The 27688-nt window shown below is 40.8% G+C and overlaps 3 protein-coding genes across 3 annotated transcripts in view; 2 read left to right on the top strand and 1 right to left on the bottom strand.

Moving 5' to 3' along the window:
• Positions 1-4981: 4981 nt before the first annotated feature.
• lyve1b (lymphatic vessel endothelial hyaluronic receptor 1b) lies at positions 4982-10412 on the top strand (the record flags this gene model as incomplete). Its single annotated transcript, XM_083893769.1, has 5 exons — positions 4982-4994; positions 7397-7568; positions 8120-8259; positions 9264-9342; positions 10211-10412. The coding sequence occupies 5 exons, from the start codon at positions 4982-4984 to the stop codon at positions 10410-10412; spliced, it is 606 nt and encodes a 201-aa protein (XP_083749895.1).
• Positions 10413-12492: 2080 nt separating this feature from the next.
• Positions 12493-16168, top strand: rlig1 (RNA 5'-phosphate and 3'-OH ligase 1; the record flags this gene model as incomplete). Its single annotated transcript, XM_083893575.1, has 7 exons — positions 12493-12582; positions 13156-13273; positions 13502-13597; positions 13944-14060; positions 14412-14609; positions 14744-14913; positions 15346-16168. 7 exons carry the CDS (start codon positions 12493-12495, stop codon positions 15532-15534), a joined length of 978 nt encoding a protein of 325 aa, XP_083749701.1. The 3' UTR covers positions 15535-16168.
• An 851-nt stretch (positions 16169-17019) lies between these two features.
• Positions 17020-27688, bottom strand: part of cep290 (centrosomal protein 290) — a gene marked incomplete at its 5' end in the record, with an annotated part of 31200 nt that continues 20531 nt past the window's right edge. Inside the window, 17 exons of the mRNA XM_083893768.1 lie at positions 17020-17323; positions 18131-18216; positions 19212-19285; positions 19398-19539; positions 19743-19909; positions 19993-20115; positions 20197-20361; positions 20447-20533; positions 20625-20759; positions 21003-21779; positions 22914-23037; positions 23754-23909; positions 24016-24158; positions 24263-24385; positions 24975-25196; positions 26092-26229; positions 26789-27002. Coding sequence (XP_083749894.1) covers positions 17079-17323; positions 18131-18216; positions 19212-19285; positions 19398-19539; positions 19743-19909; positions 19993-20115; positions 20197-20361; positions 20447-20533; positions 20625-20759; positions 21003-21779; positions 22914-23037; positions 23754-23909; positions 24016-24158; positions 24263-24385; positions 24975-25196; positions 26092-26229; positions 26789-27002 — 3121 coding nt within the window. The 3' untranslated portion in view covers positions 17020-17078. The remainder of the gene's footprint in view (positions 17324-18130; positions 18217-19211; positions 19286-19397; positions 19540-19742; positions 19910-19992; positions 20116-20196; positions 20362-20446; positions 20534-20624; positions 20760-21002; positions 21780-22913; positions 23038-23753; positions 23910-24015; positions 24159-24262; positions 24386-24974; positions 25197-26091; positions 26230-26788; positions 27003-27688) is intronic.

The raw sequence follows: 27688 nt of genomic DNA, 5'->3' as shown, positions 1-27688 counted from the left end.
AGCAGAGCTTACTGACGAGCTGACCATTTGAATCACCTCTAAAACATGCAGGACCAGGAGTGATAGACCCTGCTGTATTTCCTGGGAAGAGCAACCGAAAACACTGGATTATGTTGATAAAATGTTCATGGAGGCCCATCTTTTCAGGTAAATAATACATTAATTAAATTTCTTGGTAGGAGTTAAATGAGTGTAATTGGTATGTAGCTAAGCTTTAACATTGGATGGGGAAAACTGCTAGCTGATGCTACGTTAAGCTATGCTAGGCTAATGATCCTGCTGTATTTCCTGGAAATGGCAACCAAAAAGACTGGATTATTTTAATGAAATATTCATGGAGGCCCATCGTTTTAGGTAAATACATTAATTAATTTTCTTGGTGGGAATTAAATGAGTGTAATGAATATGTAGCTAAGCCTTAACATCGAATGGGGGGAAACAGCTAGCATTCTAGGTAGCTTTTAAATTAATTTTTAGGAAATGGCTCATTTTAATTTGTATTACATTTTGTATAGGGTGTTTCAAAGAGCTATGGTCTTTTGTCAAGTGTAACACTAGCATTTGCAAGCTGTATCTTAGTGTTATGCTACGTTAAGCTACGCTAGGCTAATGATATACTGCAAAGTTTCTCACTCCTGGTCCTGGGGAGCCACTGTCCTGCATGTTTTAGGTGCTTCCCTGCTCCTACACACTCGAACAGAACCCTCTAACACCCAGGCCTGAATAAAGAATGCCTTTGGGCACCATGCTTCAATAGCTGTGTTTAATGCCCCCTAGTGGCTACAGGCAGCTGACGCAGTGCTTACCTTGATGAACTCCTCTCAGGCTCCTCAGAACTGGACTCAGGAGTGGAGATGTACACCGGGTCTCCTTCCTGGAACAAAGATATATTACACACAGTTGACGTGCAGTGATGAGTAAAAGCTGCTTCTTTATGAAGCCCAGTGTTACTGACATCTGAATCATCTTACCGTGAAATTTCTCGGGTTGCCGTCTTGATTTTTGAGGATTTTAACCCTCTGGTCGCTCTCTGTCATGCACAGGAAGTAGCTCTTGATGTTGGCTTGACACTGGTGGTAGAAAAAAATTGACCACAACATTGACACACTTTTAAAAATTCGACTCAACCGTGCGTCGATCATGTTGTCTTACTGCTTTGTTCTGCCTCAGAGCCTTCAGGTCCTCCTGAGCTCTGAACCTGTCGGCTAACTCCTGGTGCCTCTCCCTCCAGCTGAGGCACTCGGCCGTTCGCTCCTGCCTCTCCTTCTCAGCCTGACGCCTCTCGGCATCAGCCTCCCGCTGAGCCTGGTTGGCCTTTTTGCTCGCCTCCTCGGACGCCGTCGCTCTGTGCCGCATATTCATCTCACTGTGTGAAAACAGCACAGGCGTAATGTCTCAACTTAAATCTGATTTTTACAGGCAGGCTGCATCTTATCTTATCTGTACCACACAAGACAGCAAAGATTGTTCTTGAATCTTTAAAACAAGTGCACTGTCACACTCTTCACTGTAGCGTGTTTGGTTAAATCTGCACAAACTGAGAACATCGGGATTCAGGACGGTGGACAGGGACCACCTATGCACACGTCCAAATAAAGGTGACATAGTGTGATTTAATGACGATTCCTCCACATTAAACCACAGCATGTCTTCTATAGGGTTTTTGCAGCATCAAACCTCCCCATGTCTTCCCCTACGTTTATTTTCCTTTGACATCTACATTTAAATTCTTCCCTTTCATCTCATCTGCTTTTTCTTTCTCTTCCTTTCTCCGTCCCCCCCCCGGGCTGGCTGCCCTCTAGCTGCTCCCCTGCTTCCCCTGCTGGGCATCAGTAGACCAGCAGCTCCCATGTCCCCAATACACTAAAAACGCGTTATGTTTTTCTTCTTTCTTGTTCTTTTCTTTTCTCACAGCTAAGATCTGGTGTACATCAGGGCTCTATCCTTGGTCCGCTCAGTATATTTTGTCATTGTATCCCGAACACTCATTACATTACATGAATACACTCACCTCTCTTTAATTTGGACATTTTCTTGCGTGACCTGTCTCATCTTCTGTCGTAGGTCATCTCTGTCCACCTGCAGGCTTTTGTTCTCCTGCAGCAGGGTCTGCTTCTCCCCCGAAACCCGATCTAATTTCAACTTAGCTTCAAAATAGTTCTTCTCTGTTTGAGCCTGTAAAAGTTGCAGATCGATGTGCTGCAAAAAAGAAAAAGAAGAAAAAAAGATTCCATACAGATTCCATATGAATCCATCATAATTAATAATAATGTTATATGCCCTATCTAATTTACCATTTTAAATCACCTTTAAAGACCCACCTCTTCTCCTTTCAGGATAAGAACAGTCAACCTGGACCATTTCATCTAGATTTTACCATTGTATTATGTTACTTTTTAACTTGTATTGGTTTTTTTTATTGATTTTATGCCCCAACAAATGGATTTATGATAAAGTATCTGAGGAGTACATATTATATATTGGGTGTTTGTGTGTGTATGTACTTCTTTTTTAAGCTGCTGAAGCTCCTCACTCAGGTGCTTCCTGTCAGCCTCAGCCACATCTTTGTCCCTCTGACACCCAAGGGCCCGGGCCTCAGCCAGGGCTTTGCTCTTCTCCGCTTCCCCCCTGGACTCCTTCGCCTCATCTGCTACATGGGAACACAATGTCGCCCTCTGTTGGCTCTGATACAGCTTTACCATCAGCTGATGGAGGCCAGAAAGAGAGAGAAAGAGTGGGTCGGGGCGGGAGGGTGTGTACATGGTGATGACTTGGTCAGGAAACTGTAGAAGCCTGTCTTTGTCTGTAGATGCAATGCAACACCATCCGCTCGACACAGTAACACTATGACATGACATGACTGTACATACAGTAGGTCAACGGCACCAGAAGTTGTTTACACAGTTTAGAGTTAATCTGGAAAAATCATGTATCATCATTTTCATGCAGTATTTTCTGATTTTGCTCATAAAGCTAATTTCATGTTTTACGCAGTTATGTCAGCGAGACCTACAAATAGAACTCTACTGCTGCCTTTAAATGCCAAGAATGGAGGGGTTCAAGTTGTACAGTTGCTAGGCAACGGTTACACGGATGCAAGCCAGCCGTCAGGTAACATATTTTTTAAAAAGGACCAAATTTTTTTTTTACATAATCAGTAAACCGTTCACATTTTCACACTAAAGTCCAGAGAGAATAATAAGCACTTTGAGCAGCAGCCCTGTATTAATGCAACATCTGTGTACTGTGTCATAAAACCGCAGATTTTCTCTCTGGGCTTTGGTGCAGGGAGTGAGCAGTTCACAAAGCGACACAAACTTTGGTGTCTTCAACGATGAGATAAACCAGTGCATTTTTTTCTTATAGCACAGACTGTAGGGGATGTAGATCATTTCTATCTTACCTGCAAGTAAAAGATCTGCATCTATGTCTCTTGAGGTAGTGGGCGTGCACAGCACAGTTTATTTATTTCTATCTAATACAGCCTCTCTTCAAAAAAACTTGAACAATCCCTTTAATTTGTTGAAAATGTTTAAGGCTATCAGTATACACTCCATACATTCCATCTGATGTGAGAACAAGACATCCATAAGACATACAAAAGTGAATGATGTGCTGTTGAAGACTGTGTCCAGTGCTGCGACGTGTACCTCTTTGATTTGGTCCTGCAGCTCCTGGTTCAGGTTCCTCAGGTTCCTCATGGTTAGCTCGCTATCTGTGCGCATCATAATCCGCTCCATGTGGATCTCGTTTAATAAGTACTTGTTTTCTTTCCTCAGATCCTCACATTCCTGAAGAATTTTTTGAATTGTCAGACGTGAATAATATGCAAGAAAAACTGGACACTTTGAAGATGTATTCTAGAGGATAAAAACTCGTACAATGAAGGATTACACAAAATCACCTCCCCTCCCAAACACTACGTAAACCCGATAATGACCTTCCTTCAGATGTAATGGATGACCTCATTGGATGCAGAGAGCTTCGGCCAGTATGAAATTCCTCATTCCAGCAATCAGGGACCATTTTCTTTTCCACATATAACAGTGGAACTGTCATACAGAGTACATGTAACTAAATGTTACCAAATATGATGTAAAATAAAAAGTAACTACTCGGTAACATATTGCTAAATGATGTTCTGTATTTAGTACTTATTCAATTTCACTCGTCGCATGATGCATGTACAATGATACACTGCGATCTAGTGGCGGTGCCATCACTTTGCGGGTAAAACAATCGCCATGCATTATGGGAAATGTAGTTTATAGTCAACTCATGCCTTAAAGCAGCATAGACCTATTTTAACTGTTTAACAGATTTTTAAGACCAATTGATCACTCGCTAGGGCCACATAAAATGACATGACACATCTGGCCCCCGGGCCTTGAGTTTGACACGTGCTGTAGACCTTGGAAGTGATAGTTTTTGTGTAATTTATATTGTTGATAGATGTCTATTGGTAACAGTGCTACTATACTTCAGTTGTTTTTTCCAACTGGTCCCAAAGACGCACACACCAGTCCATCCATATCCATCCATATAAGAATACAATAGCTATTTTTACTCCGGGTGTCAATTAAACTTAACTAAATCACCATGGGTTTGTGAAAAAGCCAGAGGCCAGATCCAGCTCACATCCAAACTCCTCCATCTCCCCACTTACCTTCCTTTTTCTGACCAGGTCTCCTTGCAGGTGGTTAATCTGAAGAAAGGAGCCATTGGAGTTGATTGCACTGACTGGTCTAACTGCCCGTACAGGCCGCCTGGTTGGCTTGGGAAGACCTTTAACCTCTTCTGTTGCCTCGTTCCTGAACCAGCTGCCTTTGTTGACGTTACTGCTGCTCGTGGAGAAGGATTTGTATAAGCTGTCGTCCAGTGAGAACCTGCCAGTCGTCTGCAGGTCTGTGTGGGACTTGGCTCTGAGGGACATTTTGAGGTCGTTTACTCCACCATTACTGCAATGATGCTCTGAGAGAAGATGGGGGCTCCTGGTTTGTGGCCAGAACAGTGGCAAACAACTTGAATGAAGTTATCAGTTTCATGCTGAGTTCATGGGTTGGATCCTATCGCCAACTGGGAATCATTCATTATTCATTATGGTAACATAATAGGACCGACAAACCTGTGTGCGACAGAAGCAGGCAGGCTCTGTGTTCTGGTATGAGGACACGCTTTATCTCTGCTGACTTTAATTCAATGTTTAGAATGGCTGATTAAATTAATCCACAGTTACCCACAGAACCCCCTTAAATACTACGATTGGCTTTGGATGGGAGCATACAGCAGAGGTCAGCAATCAACCAACAAAGCCCTTCTCACCACTTCCTGTCTGCAAAAAGCTTCATAATTTAGGAAGGACTTTACTATTTCAAAATGAGATATTGTTTTTACTTTGAATAAATTCGTTTTGACAAGATTCTAGTTTGTAGCAGCAGAAAAACATGTGTTATGTTGGTCATATTTAATGACAGACAGCTATTATCACAGAGAAAAGTATGAAATAATACCAAAACACAGAGTGGAGGTAATGGTCTATTATACTTGATATTAGACCCTTTTTGTGCCCATTTAACAGTTCTCAGGGTGTGTAGTGATTCAACTAAGGAAGTGGTTTGCTTCATTATGGGTCATTTTGTTAACTTGCTCTGGATCAGTGGTCTGTTTCAAAAGTGTTTCACTTACAATTTCCTCTGTAAGGATGCTCCGTGAAGGGAACCGTCTTGAATATTGCTTTCCTCTCATTGAGTGAAGTGAGACGTAAACTCCTCTTGACCAGGGAAGCGTGACCAATCAGCTCGTCCGTCAGCTAGTATCTGCGTTACAGCACTGTATCCTTTACAACACAAGCCTCACTGGACTCTAAAAGCAGCAGGAAGCTCCATTGTTCACGTGTTATTTACTGGGTCGTGAAAGAGGCATGACCTCTTTACCTTTAGCACCGTGGACATCAGGGCGGCCTTGCTGTCAGCAAGTGATGATAAAGTGACTGCAAATTCTCGTGAAATAACATGGAGGAGCAGCCCTCATGCTGCAAGACCTCTATGATTCCTGCGTTTAGGTTCCCTTGATTCTGGGTTCCAGAGAGCGGAGAAGGCCTCAGGCTTTAGAGTGAAGAGTAACTGGTCCTTGGAATAACAATAATTGAGCTACTGTTTGAGGTGTAGTGTAATGAAATCATCTCCATGAGAAATGTTGTCTCCTACTAGCAGTGCTGTACTGAGGCTGGAGTTTTTACTTCCTGTGGTCTGTGTCTGTAGACTCAGTAGGGTGGTTTCTTGCCAAGAGATCATCCTTGTATACTTTGATCAATTAAAATCTCAAATATCATAATTTTTAAAGGACAAAAAGGCAAATTCAGGTGTTACAACATCAGTTTGTAGACACAGTGCTGAAAGTACCACAGTTTAATTTACAATTTGACATAAAATGAAGAGAGGTGGGGTTTTAAAAAGGTGACAGAAAACACAGGAAACTCTGTTTCCGACTGGCCTGTCATGAGCTAACATACCTCTGTAAGAGATGCTTGCAGCTCCACTGAGATCAAAAAAATAAAGCTCAGGTTTTTATCATCTTGCTTTATTATTTCCCGGAAATACTTAATTTGTTGTAGTTGTGGTATTGAAATGTCAAATTGATAAATTGATCAAAACAGAAATGTCTGAATTGAACATGGAGAGAGCTTCTGTCAAGGTCGTTCTCATGTGGATGTGACTGTTATCTCACAACAGGCCATCAAGCAGGTTTGACCTAAAGTTCCTGTTTCCTCTTCTAATCTACATCACATTTTTTTCCTGAGGTTTTTTTTCCCCTGCATTCGCTTTATTTGGTTGTTCACTTTTGTCCACTCCAGTTGTAACTTTTTTCACTCACTAAAAATGGCACGGAATTGGTTTATCACTCACTTTTTACCAGTGTGCTTTGCAGCCTCATTTCCTGCCTCTGCAGCTGGTTTAATTAAAGGTGAGTGTTTAGTGTCTGATGTAGGTGGAGCAGATAATACAGGAATATTAGTTGGTGTTACTTTTGCATGTTGAATGTATGGTTTAGCGCTTGCATGCATGAGCTTTTATGGTTATAGGAATATTCACAGCATAGTTTGGCTGTGAACCTGATTTTCATATGACAATCAGCATAAATGCAAATAAAATAGTATGCATCTTGTATCAATGACAGCAGAAAAGATATTCTTATTTACTGTTTATATATAGGTATAGTGACGTTAGAAGGAGGGAGATGGTTGTAGAAATTATATAGTTAATACTACAGTAGCTTTTAATAGTGGGGAAAGCACGTCCATATGTCATTACACGAGTAAGAACTAAATGCACATTGTTGAAATGTTGTGTTATGTAATTTAAACAAATCCCATATCTTTTAAATTATTTTTGCATAGCTGCAGGAGTCGGCCACAGTCAGAGAGTTGCCGGAGTCTTCATGTTCATCGAAGGAGAAAAGTACACATTTAACTTCACGTCTGCCAGAGCCGCCTGCCTGTCTCTGAACGTCACAATAGCGACCGAAGACCAGATGATGGGGGCACTGCAGCAAGGACTGGAAACGTGCAAGTAGGCCCGAAAACATGTAGTAGCTGTTGTGCTGTGGCAGCTGTGAGTCCTGAGCCATGAGCAGAAAACACTCTACTAGGAATAGTTCATGATTTTAGGATTGAATGAGATACTGACACATAGACAGTAGTGGCCATAATGTGCATGCCTCTTGCACTGAGAACCAGCCTGAAACATAGTATTTTTCTCACTGAAAACATGGCTGCAAGTGGGGACATGAAGGAAAATAGCTTTATCTTATTGTTAGATAACAATTCCAGGGTAGCTGGATAGCTCAGTTGGTAAAGCGAGCACAACCCATGGCCCCTAGATATCACAGTTGGCTTCCACCTCTTATGTTATACATATTTTTTTTAAATGACAGACATCAACAATGTTCATAAACAAAAATGCAACCGTTCCAGATGTTTGTAGTCCCAGGCTAATCTAAAAATCCAGTGCTGTGGAAGGAGTTCAAAGAAGGCTGCCTATAGCAATATGTACATGTTGGTTTTTTTTTCTTCTTGTCATTAATTTTATTAATATTGGCACATTCACACTCCTTTGGACAGATATGGCTGGATAGCAGAGCAGATTGCCGCCATCCCACGAATTACACCAAACACAAAATGTGGACAGGGTCAAACTGGACTTGTGCGGTGGTTCGCTGGTGCAGACAGAAAGTTCGCTGTTTTCTGTTTCAATGCTTCAGGTACTGTTGATTTATTTATTTATTGATATAATTATTTTATTTCCATGATCATTATATAGTGGTGCTATATATGTGCATCATGGCCTCCTTACCAAAGGTCTTGTTCTCATTAAAAAACAAAGATGTGTATATTACAGAGAAGTGGCTTCCACAGAAAAGATTATATTGAACATCAGTTCCTTGAATAAGAGGTTCATTTAAACTTTTTTTTTTTCACACACCATTTACAGATATAGAGGAAACTTCAAATACACCAAAAGCTGCACCCCAGACTACCTCCTCCTCTCCAACCACAGCGACAGCACTGACCCTAACCGCAACACCCCCCACAACTGAGCTTACATCAACAACAGAAGAGCCAAAAACAACAACAACTAAACCCCCAGAGGACACTTCTTCCACTTCCCCGGTTGAGACGACACGTTCAACTGGAATTTTCTCCACCTCAACGTCTCTGGAAACTTCGTCCGCCCGTTTTCCCACATCTCCGTCTCACCCTACCACTGTCATTATCACGTTGGTCTCCTCCACCTCTGTGCCGGTGCTGCCTCACAATGTGAGCTCTGCAAGATCTTCTCTCGCAGGTATTTGTCTTGACCTTTTGGATCTTTTCACTTTTGTTTTCTTGGTGGATATGACTATTTTGAGACAAAACTTTTAATTTAGTTCATATAGAAAACAGAGCTAATGAGTTTGAAAGGGACTGATATTATTGCACTTCCTATACGTCACTAAAAAATAAAAACAAGTAAACATCATGTATAGTGCAACTTGTGATATCAATCTAATAAAGTTGGAAGCTTTACTTTTCCTGCAACTATTTACTATTTCCTGCAACTTTATTATTATTATAAGGTTATTATGCACAAATCCCACCCCAAAAACAATATGTGACTTTATTACTATTTTTTCAGCTTGAACTGGTGCCTCGAGTGGTGTAATGATATAAATTACGGAAACTGGGGCAGTGGGTTGATGCTTTGTTGTTGTTGTTGTTTTTCCAGCTGTGCCCACGGCACTCATCATTCTTGGCGTCATTCTCCTGCTCCTGGCAGCAGCAGGTGTTGTGTCGTACTACAAGCTGTGAGTCATGTTTTCTGATCTGAATTATTTCCCCTCAAGTACAGAAAAGGCTGCTTTTATTTGTAATACAGGAGGAAAAAAAACATGCCATGTGGTTCCATAGTAGCAATGTTATACTTCTGATAAAGCAGTGAACATATTTTTCAGATATTGTCAAGCATTTTCTTATGTGGCTAAGTATATAGTATAAATGTATAATCACTTTAAAATAATAATATTATAATATTTTATAGTCTTGGAATAAGCCTTTTATTTTAAATTAAAGGTGCCATATGTAAGAATGCGGCCAAAAACGGTTACTACATTCAAATTCAAAATAACAAGGTCTTTTAGGCTTCGTTTTCTGTCATAACTGGCAACCCGTGGTTGCTTGGCAGCTGAGACTCTACTGACTGCAATGATTGGTAGACGGCGGTAGGTGGCGCCACATGCCAAAACATGATTTCAAAACATAAACATGATTTGCAGTCTGCAAAATATTTTCTTAATGTAAATATTTTGGCTGTACTGTTGTTGTTGGTGAGTTCAGTTTGTTATATGAACATTATTCCTGAGTCTCTGTGACATATTAGGAGGATTTTATGGCCAGTTGCTTAATATTTATTACATAATGCACCTTTAAGAAGGCATGCATAACCCTTGTCATAACCCCCTTATTTTCCAGTTACCATCTACAGTCTCATCATTAGATGTCACTAATTCTTACACAATGGACCTCACACTTTTAAAAAACGTCTTTCTTTTTTATTACGGTTTTTGCAGTAAGAGGCAGTTTAAGGGTCAATAAACAGAACAATGATGTATGATGTACAGCATTTCCTGTACATTTGAATCAAACTTTTTTCTTCTCTTTGTTTTTTTTTACCAGGAATATTTTCACCCTCTGGCCTCTGGGTCAGCAGAAGGACGATACAGAGACGGAAATGTGGAAGCACACTGATAGTGAGATGGACTTACACGGCCAGCATGGAGCAGAAGAGGATGATGCATATGACGAATCAGACAGGAAGTACTCCAGTGATATCACACTATGCGTGAATCCAGACCTCAAAGCCATGTACACAGAGTAGCTTTCTTTCTTTTATAGAGTGAAATTGATGAAATACAGCCAGAGCTTGACCTCATAAATATAAATACAAAACATACCGATTCCAGGAAGGATTACTTTATAAATAGCTTGCTTGGTTTCTTTTAGTTCTCATTGTGTCTGTAAATATTAACATGCAGTTTATTATACTGTATGACGTTTTCCCTCTAAATTTGCCTTTATTCTGAGATTAAAAAGCTGCAGTCATTTGTTTGATGAATCCAGTAAACATTTGAATTTCTTCTGTTGTATTCTCTGCTAAGGGTTAGGTCAGGGTTGCCAGTTAGGCCATTTGGGCTGATTATATCTGTGTTTGTGTGCATAAGGTCCCAATAAAGTGCTTGTCAGTAATTATAGAAATAAGAAGAAATAAATCTACCATTTTGTTTTAATGCCATGGTGTTCTGTATAAGTTCCTGGGAAGATAAAGATACTTTTATAGTAAAAATGACTAAAGGTCAAAGTTATGAACACATTATTTTCTTTCAGTTAATTTACACTTAAAATAGCATGTATATTATTATGTGAGCAGTGGCTAACGTCGGTTTTTCCTTGTGTGCTCACAGTCTCTTGTTGGTTCTAGTCATTTATACAGTATATAAGTTAGTAAATAATATTTTGTCACATTATTTGTCACAAACGTCAAGACCTGAACTATTCCTTAAATCAATTTAAAAATAAATAATATAAATTAACTCTAATGCAATAAACAATACACATCAGAGTACTATTTAAATGTACCTAACCCTAAAACCTGGTCTTAATCCTTTAAATTGTGTTCCCACAAGGGCAAAATGTCCTCACAAAAGTTAGTTTCAAGTTATTTTGACCTCACAAAGATATAAATACAAGTACAACACACACACTCACAAACAAACCCACATCTCACCCTGAACTTGTCCTGAATCTAAACCCAATTCTAAGCCTAACCCTTAAACCTGGCCTTAATCCTGAAAAGTCTGAAAATGCCATTAAAAGATGTGAAGATGTCCTCACTTTGTTTGGTTTTGTAGAATTTCCTCATAAAGCACACACACACACACACACACACACACACACACACACACACACACACACACACACACACACACACACACACACACACACACACACACACACACACACACACACACACACATTCTTGAACTTGCTGCATACTGAGGACCAGCATTTCCACTTTATAAATCAACACAATTACAAATATCTACTTCATGAACGACATCTACAAAGAACTACTGGTTGCAGTACCATAAAATGTCTGCAGGTGGAGCCCCAGAGCAAAAAGGGCTGGAAAACTTTTTCGATTTTATTTTATTTTTTACATTTTTGGTCCAACATTTTACAAAAACGTCATACTATACTATGTCGACCAAAATTTGAAAAAAAAATTTGACCCAAAATTTTAACAAAAATGTTGACCCAAATTTTGAAAAAGAAATTGGTCCAAAATTTGGAAAAATAATTTGGTCCAAAATTTGGAAAAAAAAAGTTGGTCCAAAATTTGAAAAAAAAAAATTGGTCCAACATTTGAAAAAAAAAATTTGGTCCAAAATTTGAGAAAAGTCGTCCAAAATTAAAATGTTTGACAAATTGAGTATAGCATGTTATAGCAACCTAAGGAAGTGATTTCAATGAAATAAAAGGCCAAAATGTCCTCACTCTGTAAAAATTACCTCACTTTGTTGGTTTAAAACCCTCACTGGTCCTCAGTATGCTGCAAGTACAAGAACACACACACACACACACACACACACACACACACACACACACACACACACACACACACACACACACACACACACACACACACACACACACACACACACACACACGAACGAACGAACACGAACACGAACACATCCTCATCCTCGCAGTAAGGTGGCGCGAGAGTCTCCGGGGCTAAACGACGTGTTGAGAGGACGAAGAAGAGGAAGAAACGGACCACGTGACCGGACATCTTCTCTTTACACCAATACATGAACATGTTGCCCTAAACGTCGCTAAGAGAAAAAGCCGCAGTTGTCAGCGACAAACTTCAGGTGGACATTTGGTCGGAGGCAGAGATGCGGCGTCTGGGTTGTGTGCAGCACAAGGTACCGTGTGTCTTTGTGACGGAGGTGAAGGAAGAACAGTCGAGAAAAAGAGAGTGTCAGGTGAGCTCTGCTACACAACAACACACACACACCCACTAAGTATGAAGATAGCAACTGGACCGCTATGACAACATGAGTCCAGGGACCGTCAGTACATTTTTTACACAAAAAGTCTAAAACTTTTTATACCAAGTACCAGCTTCAGACATTATCGCCAGCGTTAAAATACATTTAAATTGGTTTATTTGGCAGGGACAGTGTACATTAATTAGCATGTTTTGAGTTAGCCAAAATACACTCTTTTGCACCTAAAGTCGCGAGACAGAAAATAAAAACAGCACAAGATGAAATATCAGATATATACAAACAACAAGATAGTATACACGAAACACTGGTGATAAATACAGTGAAAACAACAACACAGAATAAAATATGATAAACAACAATGCTAGATGTACCAACGGTTAGTTAAAAATACCATGTATCTTGTATCGTATTGGGTACCATGTGATTCCTCGAGATTCACTTTCACTGACTGTTTTTTTTTTTTTTTAAATTAAGACATTAACTGGATTCGATATAAGAAAAAGAAAAATCACATGGTGCTTAAAAACTTAAATATTCTGTTTTCAGCAATTTCAGGTTGTTGCCACTCCGCACGTGAACCCCGTGGCTTTGGAGGCCAATGTTGATTGTGCACTTGCCACAGAAAAGGTTGATGGCACCTGCTGTTATGTTACACTTTATAAAGGTACGTTTTGGGCCATAGTTAACTCTTCAAACTGGACAGGGTTGTGTCAAACATGTATAATGATTTTACCTGTTAGTCTTTTCTGGTGGTTATTGCAGGGGTATTGTTGCATTACAAATTTGTTTGTGAAGAAAATAATTACTGCAACAGACCTTTCTATAAGTGTTGATGATATGCATAGTAAATACAGATGGATGCACCAATTAATGCATGTTTTTTTCTCTCCAGGGAAGCCTTACCTCTGGGCTCGACTTGACAGGAAGCCTAACAAACAAGCGGAGAAGAGGTTTAAAAAGTACCAGCACTCTCACAGGACCTGTAAAGGTAAGCCTGATACTTTCTAAAGGATGGAAGGGTAGAATGGTTTAAAGGGATAGTTCATAGAAGTGTGGTTGTTTGAAGGTACAGACACAGTCAGAATATAATTACCATTTTTTCTCTCTGTCAGACAGGATTTTCTGTAGGATTTTCTGCCACTTAACAAACATGGCAACAGCAGACCAGCAGCTTAATTTTTTCTCAAAGGATTTTGGAGAACTAACAGTTTACAAACTTAAGTTACCAGTAGGAAAATGCTGTCTGACAACTGTGTACTGTATTAGCACCTCAGTAAACCACACTTAAAAAAAACAAAAAGACTATGATTTAATCAGGTCAGTGTTGTTTTCAGGTTTCACATGGAACGTAGAGGAAGACTTTAAGATGGTGCCAGAGACGTGGATCCCAGCTCACAGGGTCAAACACCACAATGGCCATCCCATGCCTGACGAACTCGGACACATCCCAGGTTCTTCTTAAACTGACGTTGAAACTCAAATATATGGGTTTTCTTTGTTTAATTTAAATGCTCCTGCGGCACTATTGTTAGTTTGTTTTTTTTGCACTTATTTATGTACGAGTTACGTCTTTCTTGGCGCTCATAGATGAGGAGGAAGAGATCTTGAGCTTACCTTTACTGAAAAGGAGATGACATATATGGGGAGAACATATTTTGGTCTGACAGTTGGTGAAACATCTCGATGAAGAAAATCGGCTTCATTTTCTCATGTGATGTACTATGCTTGAATTCAATGCGGCTTCTGCTGCTGCTTCCTTGACTTGGTTGATTGACCCTTGGTTGGTGGGTGTCATTGTTCAGGCTGGGTACCGGTGGAGAAGAACAACAAGCAGTACTGTTGGCACTCCTCTGTGGTGGACTACGGAGCCGCCGCTGCTCTTGTTCTCAGGCCCAACGCAGACGATGAAGACGTGCTGGATATCGCAGCCGTTCCACTGGCTGACCTCATGGAGCAAACCCTGGAGCTCATTGGAACCAATGTCAATGGGAATCCTTATGGTAATATTTATATTTATACTTTTTAGGTTATGCATTAAATATAATATCAGAAGCCTGCATCTAATTACAGCAAATGCATAGACATTCTGTATAAAATGGGAGTATTTTAAGTTGAATCTGACTCATCATGACAGGACTGGGGAGTAAGAAGCAGCCCCTTCACTGCCTGGTGTCACACGGCAGCATTCAAATCCGAAACCCTCCACCAGTGGACTTCCAGCAGCTGTGCTCTTGGTTCCATCAGAGTCAAGAGGGCCGAGTCGAGGGCATCGTGTGGCACTGCGACGACGGCACACTCATCAAAGTGGGTTGAGTCTATATATATATATATATTCTTATGTACACACATTGAGGGTGAAGAGTTTAGCTGCCTCACTATCTATTATTTATTTATTTATGACTCTGCTGTAGAGTCTTATTAGACAGCCACTTTTAACTGGAAATTGAAGTTTTTGAAGTTCTCTCTCATTCCATAGTCCATAGACAAAGCAGAGCACACAGGAGTTGTGGATCCACTGCTGCCTCTTCCATGAAGTCTTATCTTAACGCGTTATCATTGTGACTTCAGAATCTGAAATCCTTCATTCACATTTATCCAAGTGACACAAACCTATCAAATGAGGCAGCTGTAGACCAGCTGCTCCCACTTCTCTGAAACCTAAAAAAAAAAACTGATTTTATTTATGGACTTTAGATGCGGGAGAGTGACTGGGCGTATTTCTGTTTTGTTTGGCAGGTTCATCGTCATCACTTGGGACTGACGTGGCCAGACGGGGGGTCGTACCTCGGCGACAGGTCCGTGGTCGTTCGCGTCGACTGGACGGGCGACGAGTGCAACAGCGGCAAGGACCTGTTCCTGTCTTTGTCCAGCCTGAATGGACACACCTTCAGCCGGCTGCAGGACATCCAGTTTGATGAACCCTAAAGCCTCGAGTGTGCCGAGATGAAACATTCCCTTTCCTGAAGTCTCTCTCTCTCCTGGAAACCCCTGTGAGGATTTGTCCCTTCGCTGAGAGGTAGCTTGAGCTGAAATTCCAAATGAGTGGTGTGACATTGATTGTTTGAAGCTGCTGCCGGTTGTTCCATGGCAGAATTTCCATTTGAGTTTATTTTGCAGTTATTTTAAAATTTGTAAAAAGGGATCGTCCAGGCTTTTTGAAGTGTAATTGTACACACACATAGTCAGGGCTGACTGCACTGTCGCTGGCTGCCAGTAGGGACACAAGAGGCTCACATATTACACTCTACACCTGCTGAAGTCTATTATGATTTCCCAACTGAAAACTGTTTATGTGGCTCATGGAGACAATCTTTAGTTCTTAGCGCCTCATTTTTTTTAAGTTTGTGTCACTTGTATAAACCTGAATTAAGGATTTCAGAAACTACACGATTTATTCAGTCTTACTGTGATAATAGGAATGTACCTTTAAAAAAAAAATGTCAGAGCAGCTGGACATTGGTTGCGAGTGATTCCGCTTCAGTGTTATAATAATAATAATATAGTGTAAATAAATGCTGTATCTTATTGGACATCTGTTTCACTGCCAAAGTGAAGAATTAAAAAGGTCAAAGATGGAAACGTGATTGTATCAACGCTGCTTTATTGACATTCTCATAGAAGCACAATGTGTTTGAACGAATATAAAACTCTCATTAATATGCTACAAAATCACTAGGGAAATATCTTACATTAATACAAACAGCTCCTTTCAGAAAGAAACTAAACTTTACAATCTTTGCCAAAGATATTTGACAATAAATACCAAACCTACCTACCAAAGAAAAACCTTTAATTTTATTTTATGAATGCTGTTTATCTCATAATTTAGATTAAGGTGGGATGTATCAACAGAAATTGAAATATTTAAAATTATAAATGTATTTTGTGATCATTATATATGACTTGGCTCAGCCAGGCGAGAATCTACTGTGTTTTTTTTGTTTTTTTTTGCTTTTCCATTAGTGATAGTACCTGGTACTTTTTTTTTACTACCTGCTCTGATGTCATGAGCGCGACGTCCGACACAAACTGTAGCTTTTATAATCCTGAAAACATGCGTTCATCTCCAATATTTAGCAATACAATTTTCGACACTGCCATGTCGCGTGTAAAACGACGTCGCGACAGTTTCAAGCAGCCGTGCTATGATGACCCCGCCCACATTGAGGAGATACTATAGCAGGGGTTCTCACTCCTGGTCCCGGGGAGCCACTGTCCTGCACACCTGATTCTAATGGTCAGCTCATCAGTGAACTCTGCTGAAGTCTGATAACGACCAATTTATATGAACCAGGTGTGTTGGAGCAGGGAAAACATGCAGGACAGTTGCGGAGAGTCGAGCCATGCCGAGTCGTGTTGGAAGTGTATCGTGGAAAGGAGTACTCTGAGATTAAGTCTTTGTCCGCTAATGACCTCAGTAGTGGATATTTAAAGCCTAAAAGGGTGTAGCTTGAACGGTGACCCCCGTGTTAACCGATGGACACAAGGGGCATTTGAACCTCGACACCAAACTGACCGCACACATTCCTCAGCTCTCGCTCCAACAGAATGTTCTTCTTCACTTCCACGTTGTAGTTGTACTTCAAGTCCTCCAGCTCTTCGAAAAACGACGGGTCAAAGTTCTCCAGAGCTTTCGTCAGCCTGCTCACCTCGGTCTGGAGTTTGGTTTTCTCGCTTTCCGATGCCCGCAGGAGGTTTGCCAGCTTTCCGTCATCTACCAGGAGAAGAAGAAAAAAAAACCACACTTCACGTCACGTACAGCACAATCTGTGAAGATGGTTCGACGAGCCAACTTAAAAAGGTAAGAAAGCGGAACATTATTAGTTATATTGAAGTTATAGTTCAGGATTTTTAAAGTGGAAAAGTAGGTGCTTACGAACATATATAAGTAGCATACTAGCCCTTTATTAGTAATCATTAAGCATGTATTAACACCTTATTCTACCTCTATTATGACATGACTTAAGATTTTTCCTACATAAGATGTTAATACGTTCTTAATATTTACTAATAATAGTACTTCGAAAAAACATGAGATGTATGTATGAATGAATGATGGTGGTCGGAGAGGCCGTTTGGTGCACATTGGCAGCCGCGCTTCCGTCAGTCTGCTCCAGAGCAGCTGTAGCTACACGTAGCTTACCACCACCAGTGAGAATGTGTTAATTAACAATAGCCAATTTGTAAAGCGCTTTGGGTGTCTAGAAAAGCACTCTAGAAATGTAATTATTATTATTAATAATAATAATGATAATGATAATAATAATAATAATAATAATAATAATAATGATAATAAAGGCCTAGTATGCTACTTGTATGCATGTTAGTAAGCGCCTAGTTAATGGTGAATAATATTCATATTATATTCACATTAACTGTGTTCTGAACATATACGGGCACTAAAATATATCACTTGGTCTGTCAGTGTGGAGACAGCATTTTCAAAAGTTGCTTTACATCAAAATGAATGGTATCAGAAGAAATGGTACAACACAACGACGGTAGAGTTTTGAAGTCTCACCGAGTTTAGAAGACGCCTCTCCGTAGCCATCTCTGTACTTGTGCTTCAGATCCGCGTTCTCCTTCTGCAGCACGGTGTTCAGCGACCTTCGGACAAAATGAACAACAAGGTCATTTCTATCTTCGTTTTAAATGTAATACTTTTATACGCTTTTGTTAAGTGGCCATGATTTCTGAAGTCGTCTGACATGAGAGCGAATACAGATTGTACTGTTTGACATGAAAGACACAAGCCAGACGTTAGAGGACATTGATGTGTTTTCTTTTTGTGTCCTTTCAGACTTTGAGCTTTACAGTATAGTGACGACATCTTTGAGGTTTTTTCCAGTTTCAAGTTTTGATGAGACAAAAACCCCCGACATGTATTCTTATATTCTCTACTCACGTATTTACCGCGATAAGAGCAAATGTGAGCATACTATCGAACCATTTCCAACACATAAGTTTTACGTCTGATAAATTAACATACACTACCTACAATTTTTTGCACGTTTAATTAAGTGCAATGTGGAACTATGCAAATAAAGTATTTTGTATTTATTTGCAGTGTTAACAAATGTATTGTGACAAACATTTTAGTAAATCCTTCAAAACTAAACATTCAACCACTAAAACTCATGTTTCTGTTCATGAAGGCAAGTAAACCACTATAATTTGCCATATTAATCAAGAAATAATAATGTGCTTTACTATTGTTTTCTATTTTTTTGTAACACAGTACAGTTGAAACAATAATTCTTATTTTTTAAACATTAAAAATAACATTTTGGTTAAAGAGCTTCTAAATACTGGTGTATTTACAGGTTAAACAGAAAATCCTATTTTGTACTCGTGTTACCTTATGTAAAGAGCCAAGCATCTATTTCTAATGACTGTGGTGTAAAATAACAAGCTCCCTCGTGTGGTTCAGAGATGTACTGCAGATATAAATCTTAATTATGATCACTGGCAATTAATTTTTTAGCTCATTAGGGAGTAAGACAAACTTGAGCATTTGTTAACCTCTATTGTCGTGGGATAATAACAGAACTTATGTGTGGAATGATTTGTTTTTCTTGGAGTTTTGCAGTCCAGCAACGTACCTCATTGCCTGGAACTCTTTGGCGAGTCTCGTGTCGCTCTCTGAGGCAGTCGACCTGCTTTTTAACTTGTCGACCTGAGGAAGCATTATTTAAACACAGTCATACACCATGTAGGCGTTTGCAAGTGACGAAATAGTTCCGTGGTGCCATGTCTGTTTTCCTACATGGTTTGGGTTTTGCATGTACCTGATCTTCAAGTCTCCCGATGGTCGTTTGAGCTCCTTCCTCCCGCTCCTTCACCTCCTTCAGCTGTTGTTTGAGCTCAGCGAGGCTCGAGGTCTTCTGCGAGAGCGCCGTCTCCAGTTCCTTCATTTTGTTTTCATACATTCTGCAGAAGACAGAAGACACAAAACTACAATCTGGCTCTGGAAATGAGGGAAAGAATGATTTGTCGATTCATTTTTAATCCATTTTTTTATGCATGTCTATGTCGTGTTACTGGATAACCCCACCTCTCAGGGACAGAAGGAGTGTTTATACCTGTTCAAAAACCCTCTCAGATAAGAGCTAAGATAAGACCATTTTGCTGACCTTGTTACGACTGATCCCTTCCAGTTCTTGTCTGCTCCCTCTGTGAGCGGTGAGGACAGAGCTGCAAGAAGCCGTTTGTCGGTTTCTTCCAGCTTTGCCTCGAGCTTCTCGATATTCACCTCCAGATTCGTTTTGGTGGCTCTCAGCCTCTCGCCGGTCTCCACTTCCTGTGAGCAATAACGCGCACAGTTAAGACAACAGCGATATAGAAAGGTTACAACATCTTTGGAGAATTAAAATGCATCGTCACCCTTTTGATGCGCTTGCGCAGGTGTTCGTTCTCCATCACGATTTTCTCCAGTCCTTTGACTTTGGATTCAAGTTTGGAATTGAGCTCAGCCTCACTTTGACTCTTGAGTTTCTCGTAGTCGGCCTGGAAAACATCATCGACTGTGAGTCAGAACAAAGACGTCAAAAAGGATAAGCGGCAGTGCTAAAGATGGTCGTCGTCAACCTTTTGTTTGTCGTTCTCTTGCTTCAATGCAGCGACTTTGTCTTTGTTCGCAGACGTGCTTGACTTCTTCAGGGACTCATTTTCTCTCTGTACTCTCTCCACCACCTTCTTCATCAGCCCAATGGTTTTCTCCAGTTCGGGTACAGTTTTACCACTCTGGCCAGTCTGAGGGAAAAATCATTTACCAAGTGTGTACCAAACACCTCTGTTCGAGCGTAAAAAAGCATCAAACTTTCTGCTCTTAACTTACTCCATTTACATGAGCCAGCTTTTTCTTCACCTCAGCATTTTCCTTTTTCAGAGCGTTGCATATCTCCTTCAGGTCTGCAACTTGATTCTGTAAAAGAAAAAAAAGCCTCACGATGACTTCTGATATCAAACACGGACACTTGACTCAACACGTCGCTCTCAGTTTGTGTCACACCTACCTTGAGTCTCGGTAAGTCCACGTTGCTTTGCTCCAGTTTAAAGCGCAGCTCCAGGTTCTCCGAGGCGAGCTTGAGGTTTTCTTTTTGGAGGTCGTGGTCTCGCTGCGAGGGAGTGCCGGTGCCTCGTCCTGAAGTCTGGAGAGAATGATATAAAATGAGCTTTGAGTGTGTGATTAGTCCAACATCTGCATCATTAAAAAACAAGGTTTATGTCACGTTCTACACCTACACGTGACCACAGAAATCTTTCGTCCATGATCAACACTGCGAAGGGGGTCGGGAGAATAAAAGACAAACGTACTAACAAGCCACTTATTTCCACTTAATTCTACCACAGCGCTATCACTTCAGCTGGGTGACTACAGAATCCTGTGGTACCTTCGGATATCTAGGACATCTGCTTTCTTGCTTGCGTACGGACTCATCGCTTTTTCTTCTAATAAACCCCAGCTGTTTGCTCGGCGTGCTCGTGGAGTCCACATCTGGTTCTGCTGAGCAGGACTGTTCTGGATTATCTGCCTCCGTTGCCGCCTTTGTAGTCAATACTGCTTTGTCTTCCAGGTCAACCTGCTCACTATCTTCTTCTGACTTTCCTGCTCCGACGCTCACATCATCATCATCATCATCTGCGTCTCGATAGAGGAGTTCAGCAGCACCCTCTTTATTCAGGGCTTCACTCGCGCCGTGGCCTGTTGCTGCTGCCTCAGGCTTAGAGGATGACAGAGCTGAACCTGGTCCTTCTGATGGATCGTCAGCATCAGCCTCCGTTTCTTCTGTGATTTGCGGCCGACAGCCCAAGGTGCCGTCTTCATTTTCTTGAGCCACATAAAGATCAGAGGCACGTGGGCTGCTTTGGACAACGTGATCAGCGTCATCATCTACCGTTACATGTGTTTTGTCAGCTGCGGTGTTTTCAGGGTTCCTTTCAAAGCAAACGTCCTCTTCTCCATTCCAGCTGCTTTGAGGTTCTCCGTCTGTCTGGCTCCGTTCTGGCGCCCTCCGATGGTCAATGAGGTCTTCAACACATTTTGGACTGGCACAGCAGTTGGGCGATTCTGCAGGACGGGGTGCGACATTCCGATCGCATGACTCATCCACAACATCAAAAGTGACAGAAGAAAGCCCTCTCAAAGCCTGGGAGGGGGAGCTTTTTACCTTCACAGGCAATGAATTAATTTACATCCAGTGATGAATGAGACGGATTAAGAAAGAGAAAGCAAAGAACAGTGAAAGTTAATAAAAAAAAAAACTAAAAAAAAACCTCACTCACTTGTTACAGCCCCCCCACCTTGGCATTAGGTGTCCCCGTTTCATTTTAGTTGTGTTTTACAGACGCTTAACAGAGAGGGGTCATCAGCTACATGAGCAATAACTGGGCCCAGAGCACTCTATCCCATAAATCTGCCTAATTCTCTCTCTCTTTCTCTGGTAGATTCCCTCTCTCCATCAGATCAGATGAAATATTGCATTTTTCCGTTTGATCTTTTGTTATAGTTTTTGAATTATGGCCAGTTTTCTGCTCCTTAATCAACGGTCTAAGGGCAGAGCTGGACCACATCATGCAGAAAGGTAAATACGTTTAAGTTTAGTACTTGAAGAGATAATACGTAGTGTTGGCTACTTACACAATATTTCTGAGGTCTATTCATCTCTGTTTAATATATTAGTTTGTTAAGTAAAAGTAAAACAAAAAAAAACGGGCCTAACTGAAAAATTGTCATCGGTGTTCCTAGAATATTCCCAGCAATCACTGGTCCAACGTTGATGTGGCGTCCTGGTCCGACAATAATAATCGCAACTTCAGCCTGACCTAACTAAGAAGATGGAGGAATAAGTCATGGACTGATTGGGCCTCATTTAAGAGATTATTTGAATATTTTTAATGTCTTCTAATGTCTGTCTATGAGGCATGGGTGTAAAGGCAGAGCAGGGCTGGACAGGAAGTCAGGTAAACCTATCACAATAATGGCTACTGATGTTACAATTGGTTATTTGCAATACAATTACACAATTGGTCTCTTTTTTTACGTTCTGTTTGAGTTTCCTGCTATTCCAAAACTGCTATTTAATGTAATAGAGGCCCCATCCCAAAAAAATCTAAGTTTTAATTAAGTTGTTATTATGTTAACACTAATGCTATTTAATTAAAGAACCTGGGTTCCCAGTACTATGTTTGGGCACCCCAAACATCTAGACTGTGACGACCTGCCATTTTCGAATTTTCCCTTCCAGTTTCATTAAATATATATGAATAAAACTTTATGAATGATGTACATGAGGAGTGCTTACAGATGGTCTTGACAGAGATTCTTTGGATATATGACTCTCCAAAGTGTGCACTCTCTCCTCAAGGTAGCGGTTCCTCTGCGTCAGATTCTCCATGGCGTCATCGTGAGGCAAAGCCTGGTGTTGTCTGCGAGTATAAACATGTGTGTCTGGGTTATACAATAATAATAATAATAATATCATCGTAAAATTGTGATTCTCAAAGATTATGTACTGAGTGGGTCTAAGAATAGCAGCAGCAGATGCTGTGATTGCTAGGGGCGGATCGAGATACAGATTTGGTGATATATCGTTGTCCTTCCTCGTGCAATATGGTAATTTGTAAGGTTGAATGAACAAAGTAAGGTGCTGGACTGAGGGGAAACTTGGGCGAAGTTACCTGGAGGAAGAAGAGGGAGTTTATAGCGGGATAATGGTGGAAAAATGTAAGTTAAGAGATGCTCCATCCACATTCACTACATAGACTTTATGCACTTTGTTGTGAATAAATAGAGAAATCCTCCACTTTAAACTTTTCAGGAACAGTTTTAGTTTTCTTCAGTGAGACAGATATTGTGATGTATCGCTATATGGTTGCCTTGCAATAAATTGACTATGATAGAGTTGTTGTATCATGATATTTTTGGTATGGTGGACCATGTGTCGCGTATCGTATCATATCATTCATATCATCAGGGGTGGTGGAAATCACAAGGTGCCTCACCTTGTGATTTCCACCACCCCTAGTGATTGCACGCTATGTTTTTCTTCACACAGAAAATCCCAAGGGTTTAATTCAAGGACCTTTTCATTATGCATCCCTTACATAGATAATGGCAGAGATCTTCAGAGATTTATACATACTTAATAGTGAGAATATCTGTCTCCAGGTCTGCGTTCTTCTTCTTCAGCTCCTCCATTTCCTTCTCCATTTCAGTTGATCGCACTCCCACCACCTGGTCAGCTGTTACCCCTCGAGCTTTTAGCTTTTTCTGTAGCGCGCTCTTCTCTTGCTCCAGCCTGAATAAATAATCACACGCGACAAAAGCAGAACAATGAATTTACTCTAAAGCTCCATTTATGCCACTTTGCCATGTCACGCTGTGCAAATTGTGCCATGTAATACCTGCTATAGAGCTCTTTCAGCATGTTGAGCTGCTTCGACAGCGTCTCAGTCTCACGTTCCTTCTCTGTCAGTGAATGCTTCACTTTCTCCACCTTCGCCTGCCATTTCTTACCCTCCTCCCACCGCACAACTTCTTCTTTTGCCTGCGAGACACACGCATGCAATGAATGACAATAATGGCACGACTAATGATGCAATCGTGCGCTACTCTGAGGACGTTTAATGTTGAATTAACTGATGCTCAGACCTTTCCGCGTTCATCTCTGTCACTTTTTATGTCCGCTTTATTCTCCAGCTCCGACTCGAGCTTCCTAATCTTCTTCTGCAGATTCTCAACCGTCAGCCCCTTGCCATGTGGTTCTTGTTGATTCTGACCATAGACACAGAGATGAAGATTTTCATAGCACCTCGCTGTCCTCGGACAGGATTCACAACACATGGTCTCATGTGAAAGATGAGAGAGATGCGGCTTAAAAAGACACTCTCACTGAAAACATGGCTGCCGGCGGGGGCTCAAAGAAAAACAGAGAAGGCTGTCGAACGTCTTCTTAACATATCATAAACTTAAATGGATGCAGGTTTTATGAGGGGAGTCTTTAGTGAAGTGGATTTTTTTCAATAGACGGCTATATCTTCTGGATCACAGGTTGGTTTTTGGCACAGGGGGAGTCAATATTTCATAAAACTATCGCATTAAGCTCTGGAAAAGCCCCCGACTTGATACAAAAATGCACATGTTGTGAGACCGACTCGTATTCAATCAAAGCTAATATCCAAAGTAGTTAAAATCTTAAAAAAAATACATAATGTGAGCTTCCCTTATTGATATATCTACAACTAATTTCATTAAAAGGTCATTTTTCAAGCTTGTCACGGTCACTTGTCCATGTGACTTTCTACCGAGACGTGGCTCTGTCGAACTGCTTGTTTGACTTAAAGCGACAACAAAACACACTGACCTGAAGAGCGCTGCTCAGCCTCTTGTTCTGTTGCTTGAGATCGTGAACTTCCCTCTCCAGCTCTTCCGCCTCGGCCAGAGCGCGTCTCTGGGCTTTCTGACTCCTCTGGAGCTCCTGGCTCAAGCTGTCCACTTCCTTTTTCTGTGTGTTCTCCTGACCTCTGGCCACCTTTGCAGACTCTTTTGTGGCTTGAAGTTCTTCGCCGAGTTCTTGCACTCGCAACTTTTGAAGAAAAGTGATTTAAAGGGGACATGTTATGCCCTATTTCTCCAAGTATAACCTAGTTCCCTGGTGTCCTAATGAACATGTCTGTGACATGTTTTGGTCAAAATACCATAAGGATGAAGCACCACAGCAGTTCAATCACCCTGTCAAAACAGCCCTGTTCAGAAAGATCAGTTTAGTAGTATCTCTTTAGGTCCACCTTAAAAAAAAAAGTAAAACGAAACTTAAGGGCCAGGAAATGACATCAGCCACAGAGGCTACTGGGAGCTTGAGCTGGCATTTGGAAAAGTGATCATTTGCAGGCTCATATATAACATGTATCTACTGGACAGATAAATCCTCTGAGGCTGGAAGTTTGTGTGGAACTCTGTGCTGCACTGTGGAGCGAAGAATAGAACTTTTCGTGGACTTCAGGTTTACAGATACTGTTGCCCTCACCGTCAACAATTCCAGGAATTAAACGTCTTGTGGCGTCCCAATGAGCGTGGAAATGAACATCACGTGTTTTATCTCCAGTACTTAGACTGAGGAGGACCATAAAACATGAGTGAGTCATTTTCAGTCCCAAATATAAGGATTTAAATTATTAAAAAGTTGATTTTGCATAATATGCTTTTTATTTTATTTAGTGGATCAGTGGATTTAGGATAGCAAGTCATGTTGCATAAACAAAGTATATCACTTAAGTTCAAAATTTGATCATATGTGACTGAGTCTGTTCTTGCCTGTATATGGTAATGAAACCAACAAGGGCCAGTTGCAGTTAACCACACAATATAATGTGATCTTTGTCAGCTGTCTTCGTGTCCATCTGCTCAACATCTACTTACTTACGGGTAAAATGTCAGTAACAAAATGTAACAGACACAGTTTGATGACAGCGGGGTCTCACCTTCATGTCTTTGGTGTGTCTGTCGATCAACTTCTGCACATTTAAGCCCTCTTCTTTTTGCACCGCGGCAGCAAGGACTTGCTGCTCTGCAGCGGACGTCATCTCTGCCCGCAGCTCCAGCAGTGCCTTACTGAGACCCTGAGGAGACGAGGAGAAACAAACACACATTAAATCATATTGAAAATAATGCACACTGCTGCTAGCAGGGTAAGCTATTACAAGAAGGTGGTTAAAACTAAGAAAACCTACTGTAGAGGAATGGATTGACATAATCTATGATATTTTAAGATGGAAAGTTCTTGTACAATTGTACACCTGCAGTTGGCTAAATGTGAAGTAAGATATGTATTATCACCGTCTGTATGGACCTAAAAATCATAATAAAAAATGACTTTCAAAAAACAATATAATGTACACTATAGTATAGTATAGCATATAAAGGATGGACAGCAGTAAACCTTCCAGAACAGGCAGTCAATTAGACAGCCAAAGAAAGACAATAACTTATAGTGCTGTGTTCCACCTGGAAGACATATCTCTGGAAACAAATGAAAGAGTTGGGGGAAACGGCGTTTTATCATTCCCAGGTAAATATGGAGCACTGTAAGATAACAAGTGCAGTCAATGTATGGTCCTTAAAAACATAAAACCCCCCAAGTACCACATTTACATATACTGTACAGGATGAAAGAACAACCTTGAGCTGCTTTTCTTTCTGAGCGAGCTGCGCTTTCAGTCGTTCCACCAGGTTTTTCATGGTGTTGCTGGGGGAGCGGACGTTGGCCTCCTTTTGGGCCTCCAGCTCGGTGCGAAGGTAGTTCATCTCCTTCTCCATCTGGGCCATCTGGCTCCTCTGATCCTCGTTCTCGTGGGCCAGGGCCTTCAGCTGGGCAGCATAGTGCTCCTCCATCCTGGAAAACATGCCAATTGAGTTCATTTTAAAAGGAATCCGACTATTCTAGCTGCTAATGTCTGGTTTTTACTGGAATATGTACATAGGTGTATAGAGGCCCATTTCCAGCAACCATCTCTCCAGTGTTCTAATGGTACATTGTGTTTGCTAATCGTGTTAGAAGGCTATTGGATGATTAGAAAACCCTTGAAAACCCTTGTGCAATGATGTTAGCACAGGTGAAAACAGTTTTGCTGGTTCTTTGACGAAAGGGCAAAATTATGATTTTGAATAAAAATCATTATTTCTAATCTAGTCAATGTTCAGTCTTGAATATATTTTCTAGGTGACTCAAAACTTTTGAACGGTAGTGTAGGTATTCGAGGAACTGACATAGTCAAGCGTTATATTCACCTACTCAAGTATACAATATCTTAAGAACATGCTTTCTGCTTTATCACCTTGACCCACTATTTGCTGCCTCCATCCCTAAGTTCAAATGTGTTATTTTATGACTTTGGCAGTTTGAAATCCTTGATTTGGATGATCTACGTAACCACTTGGCATAGATTTTATCAGGTAAGCCTTTGAAAAAAGTAACCATGTTGTTCAGGCTACTTTAACATTTCTGGTTGCGCCATATTCAAGGCAGCGGTTGAGTGCAAGTGCAAGTGTGTGTGTGTGTGTGTGTGTGTGTGTGTGTGT

Source organism: Microchirus variegatus (genome assembly GCF_963457635.1).
Source record: "Microchirus variegatus genome assembly, chromosome: 8".
In the NCBI taxonomy this organism is placed as follows: domain Eukaryota; kingdom Metazoa; phylum Chordata; class Actinopteri; order Pleuronectiformes; family Soleidae; genus Microchirus; species Microchirus variegatus.
Note: the sequence above shows the minus strand (reverse complement) of the source record. Positions and strands in the feature narration are given on the sequence as shown.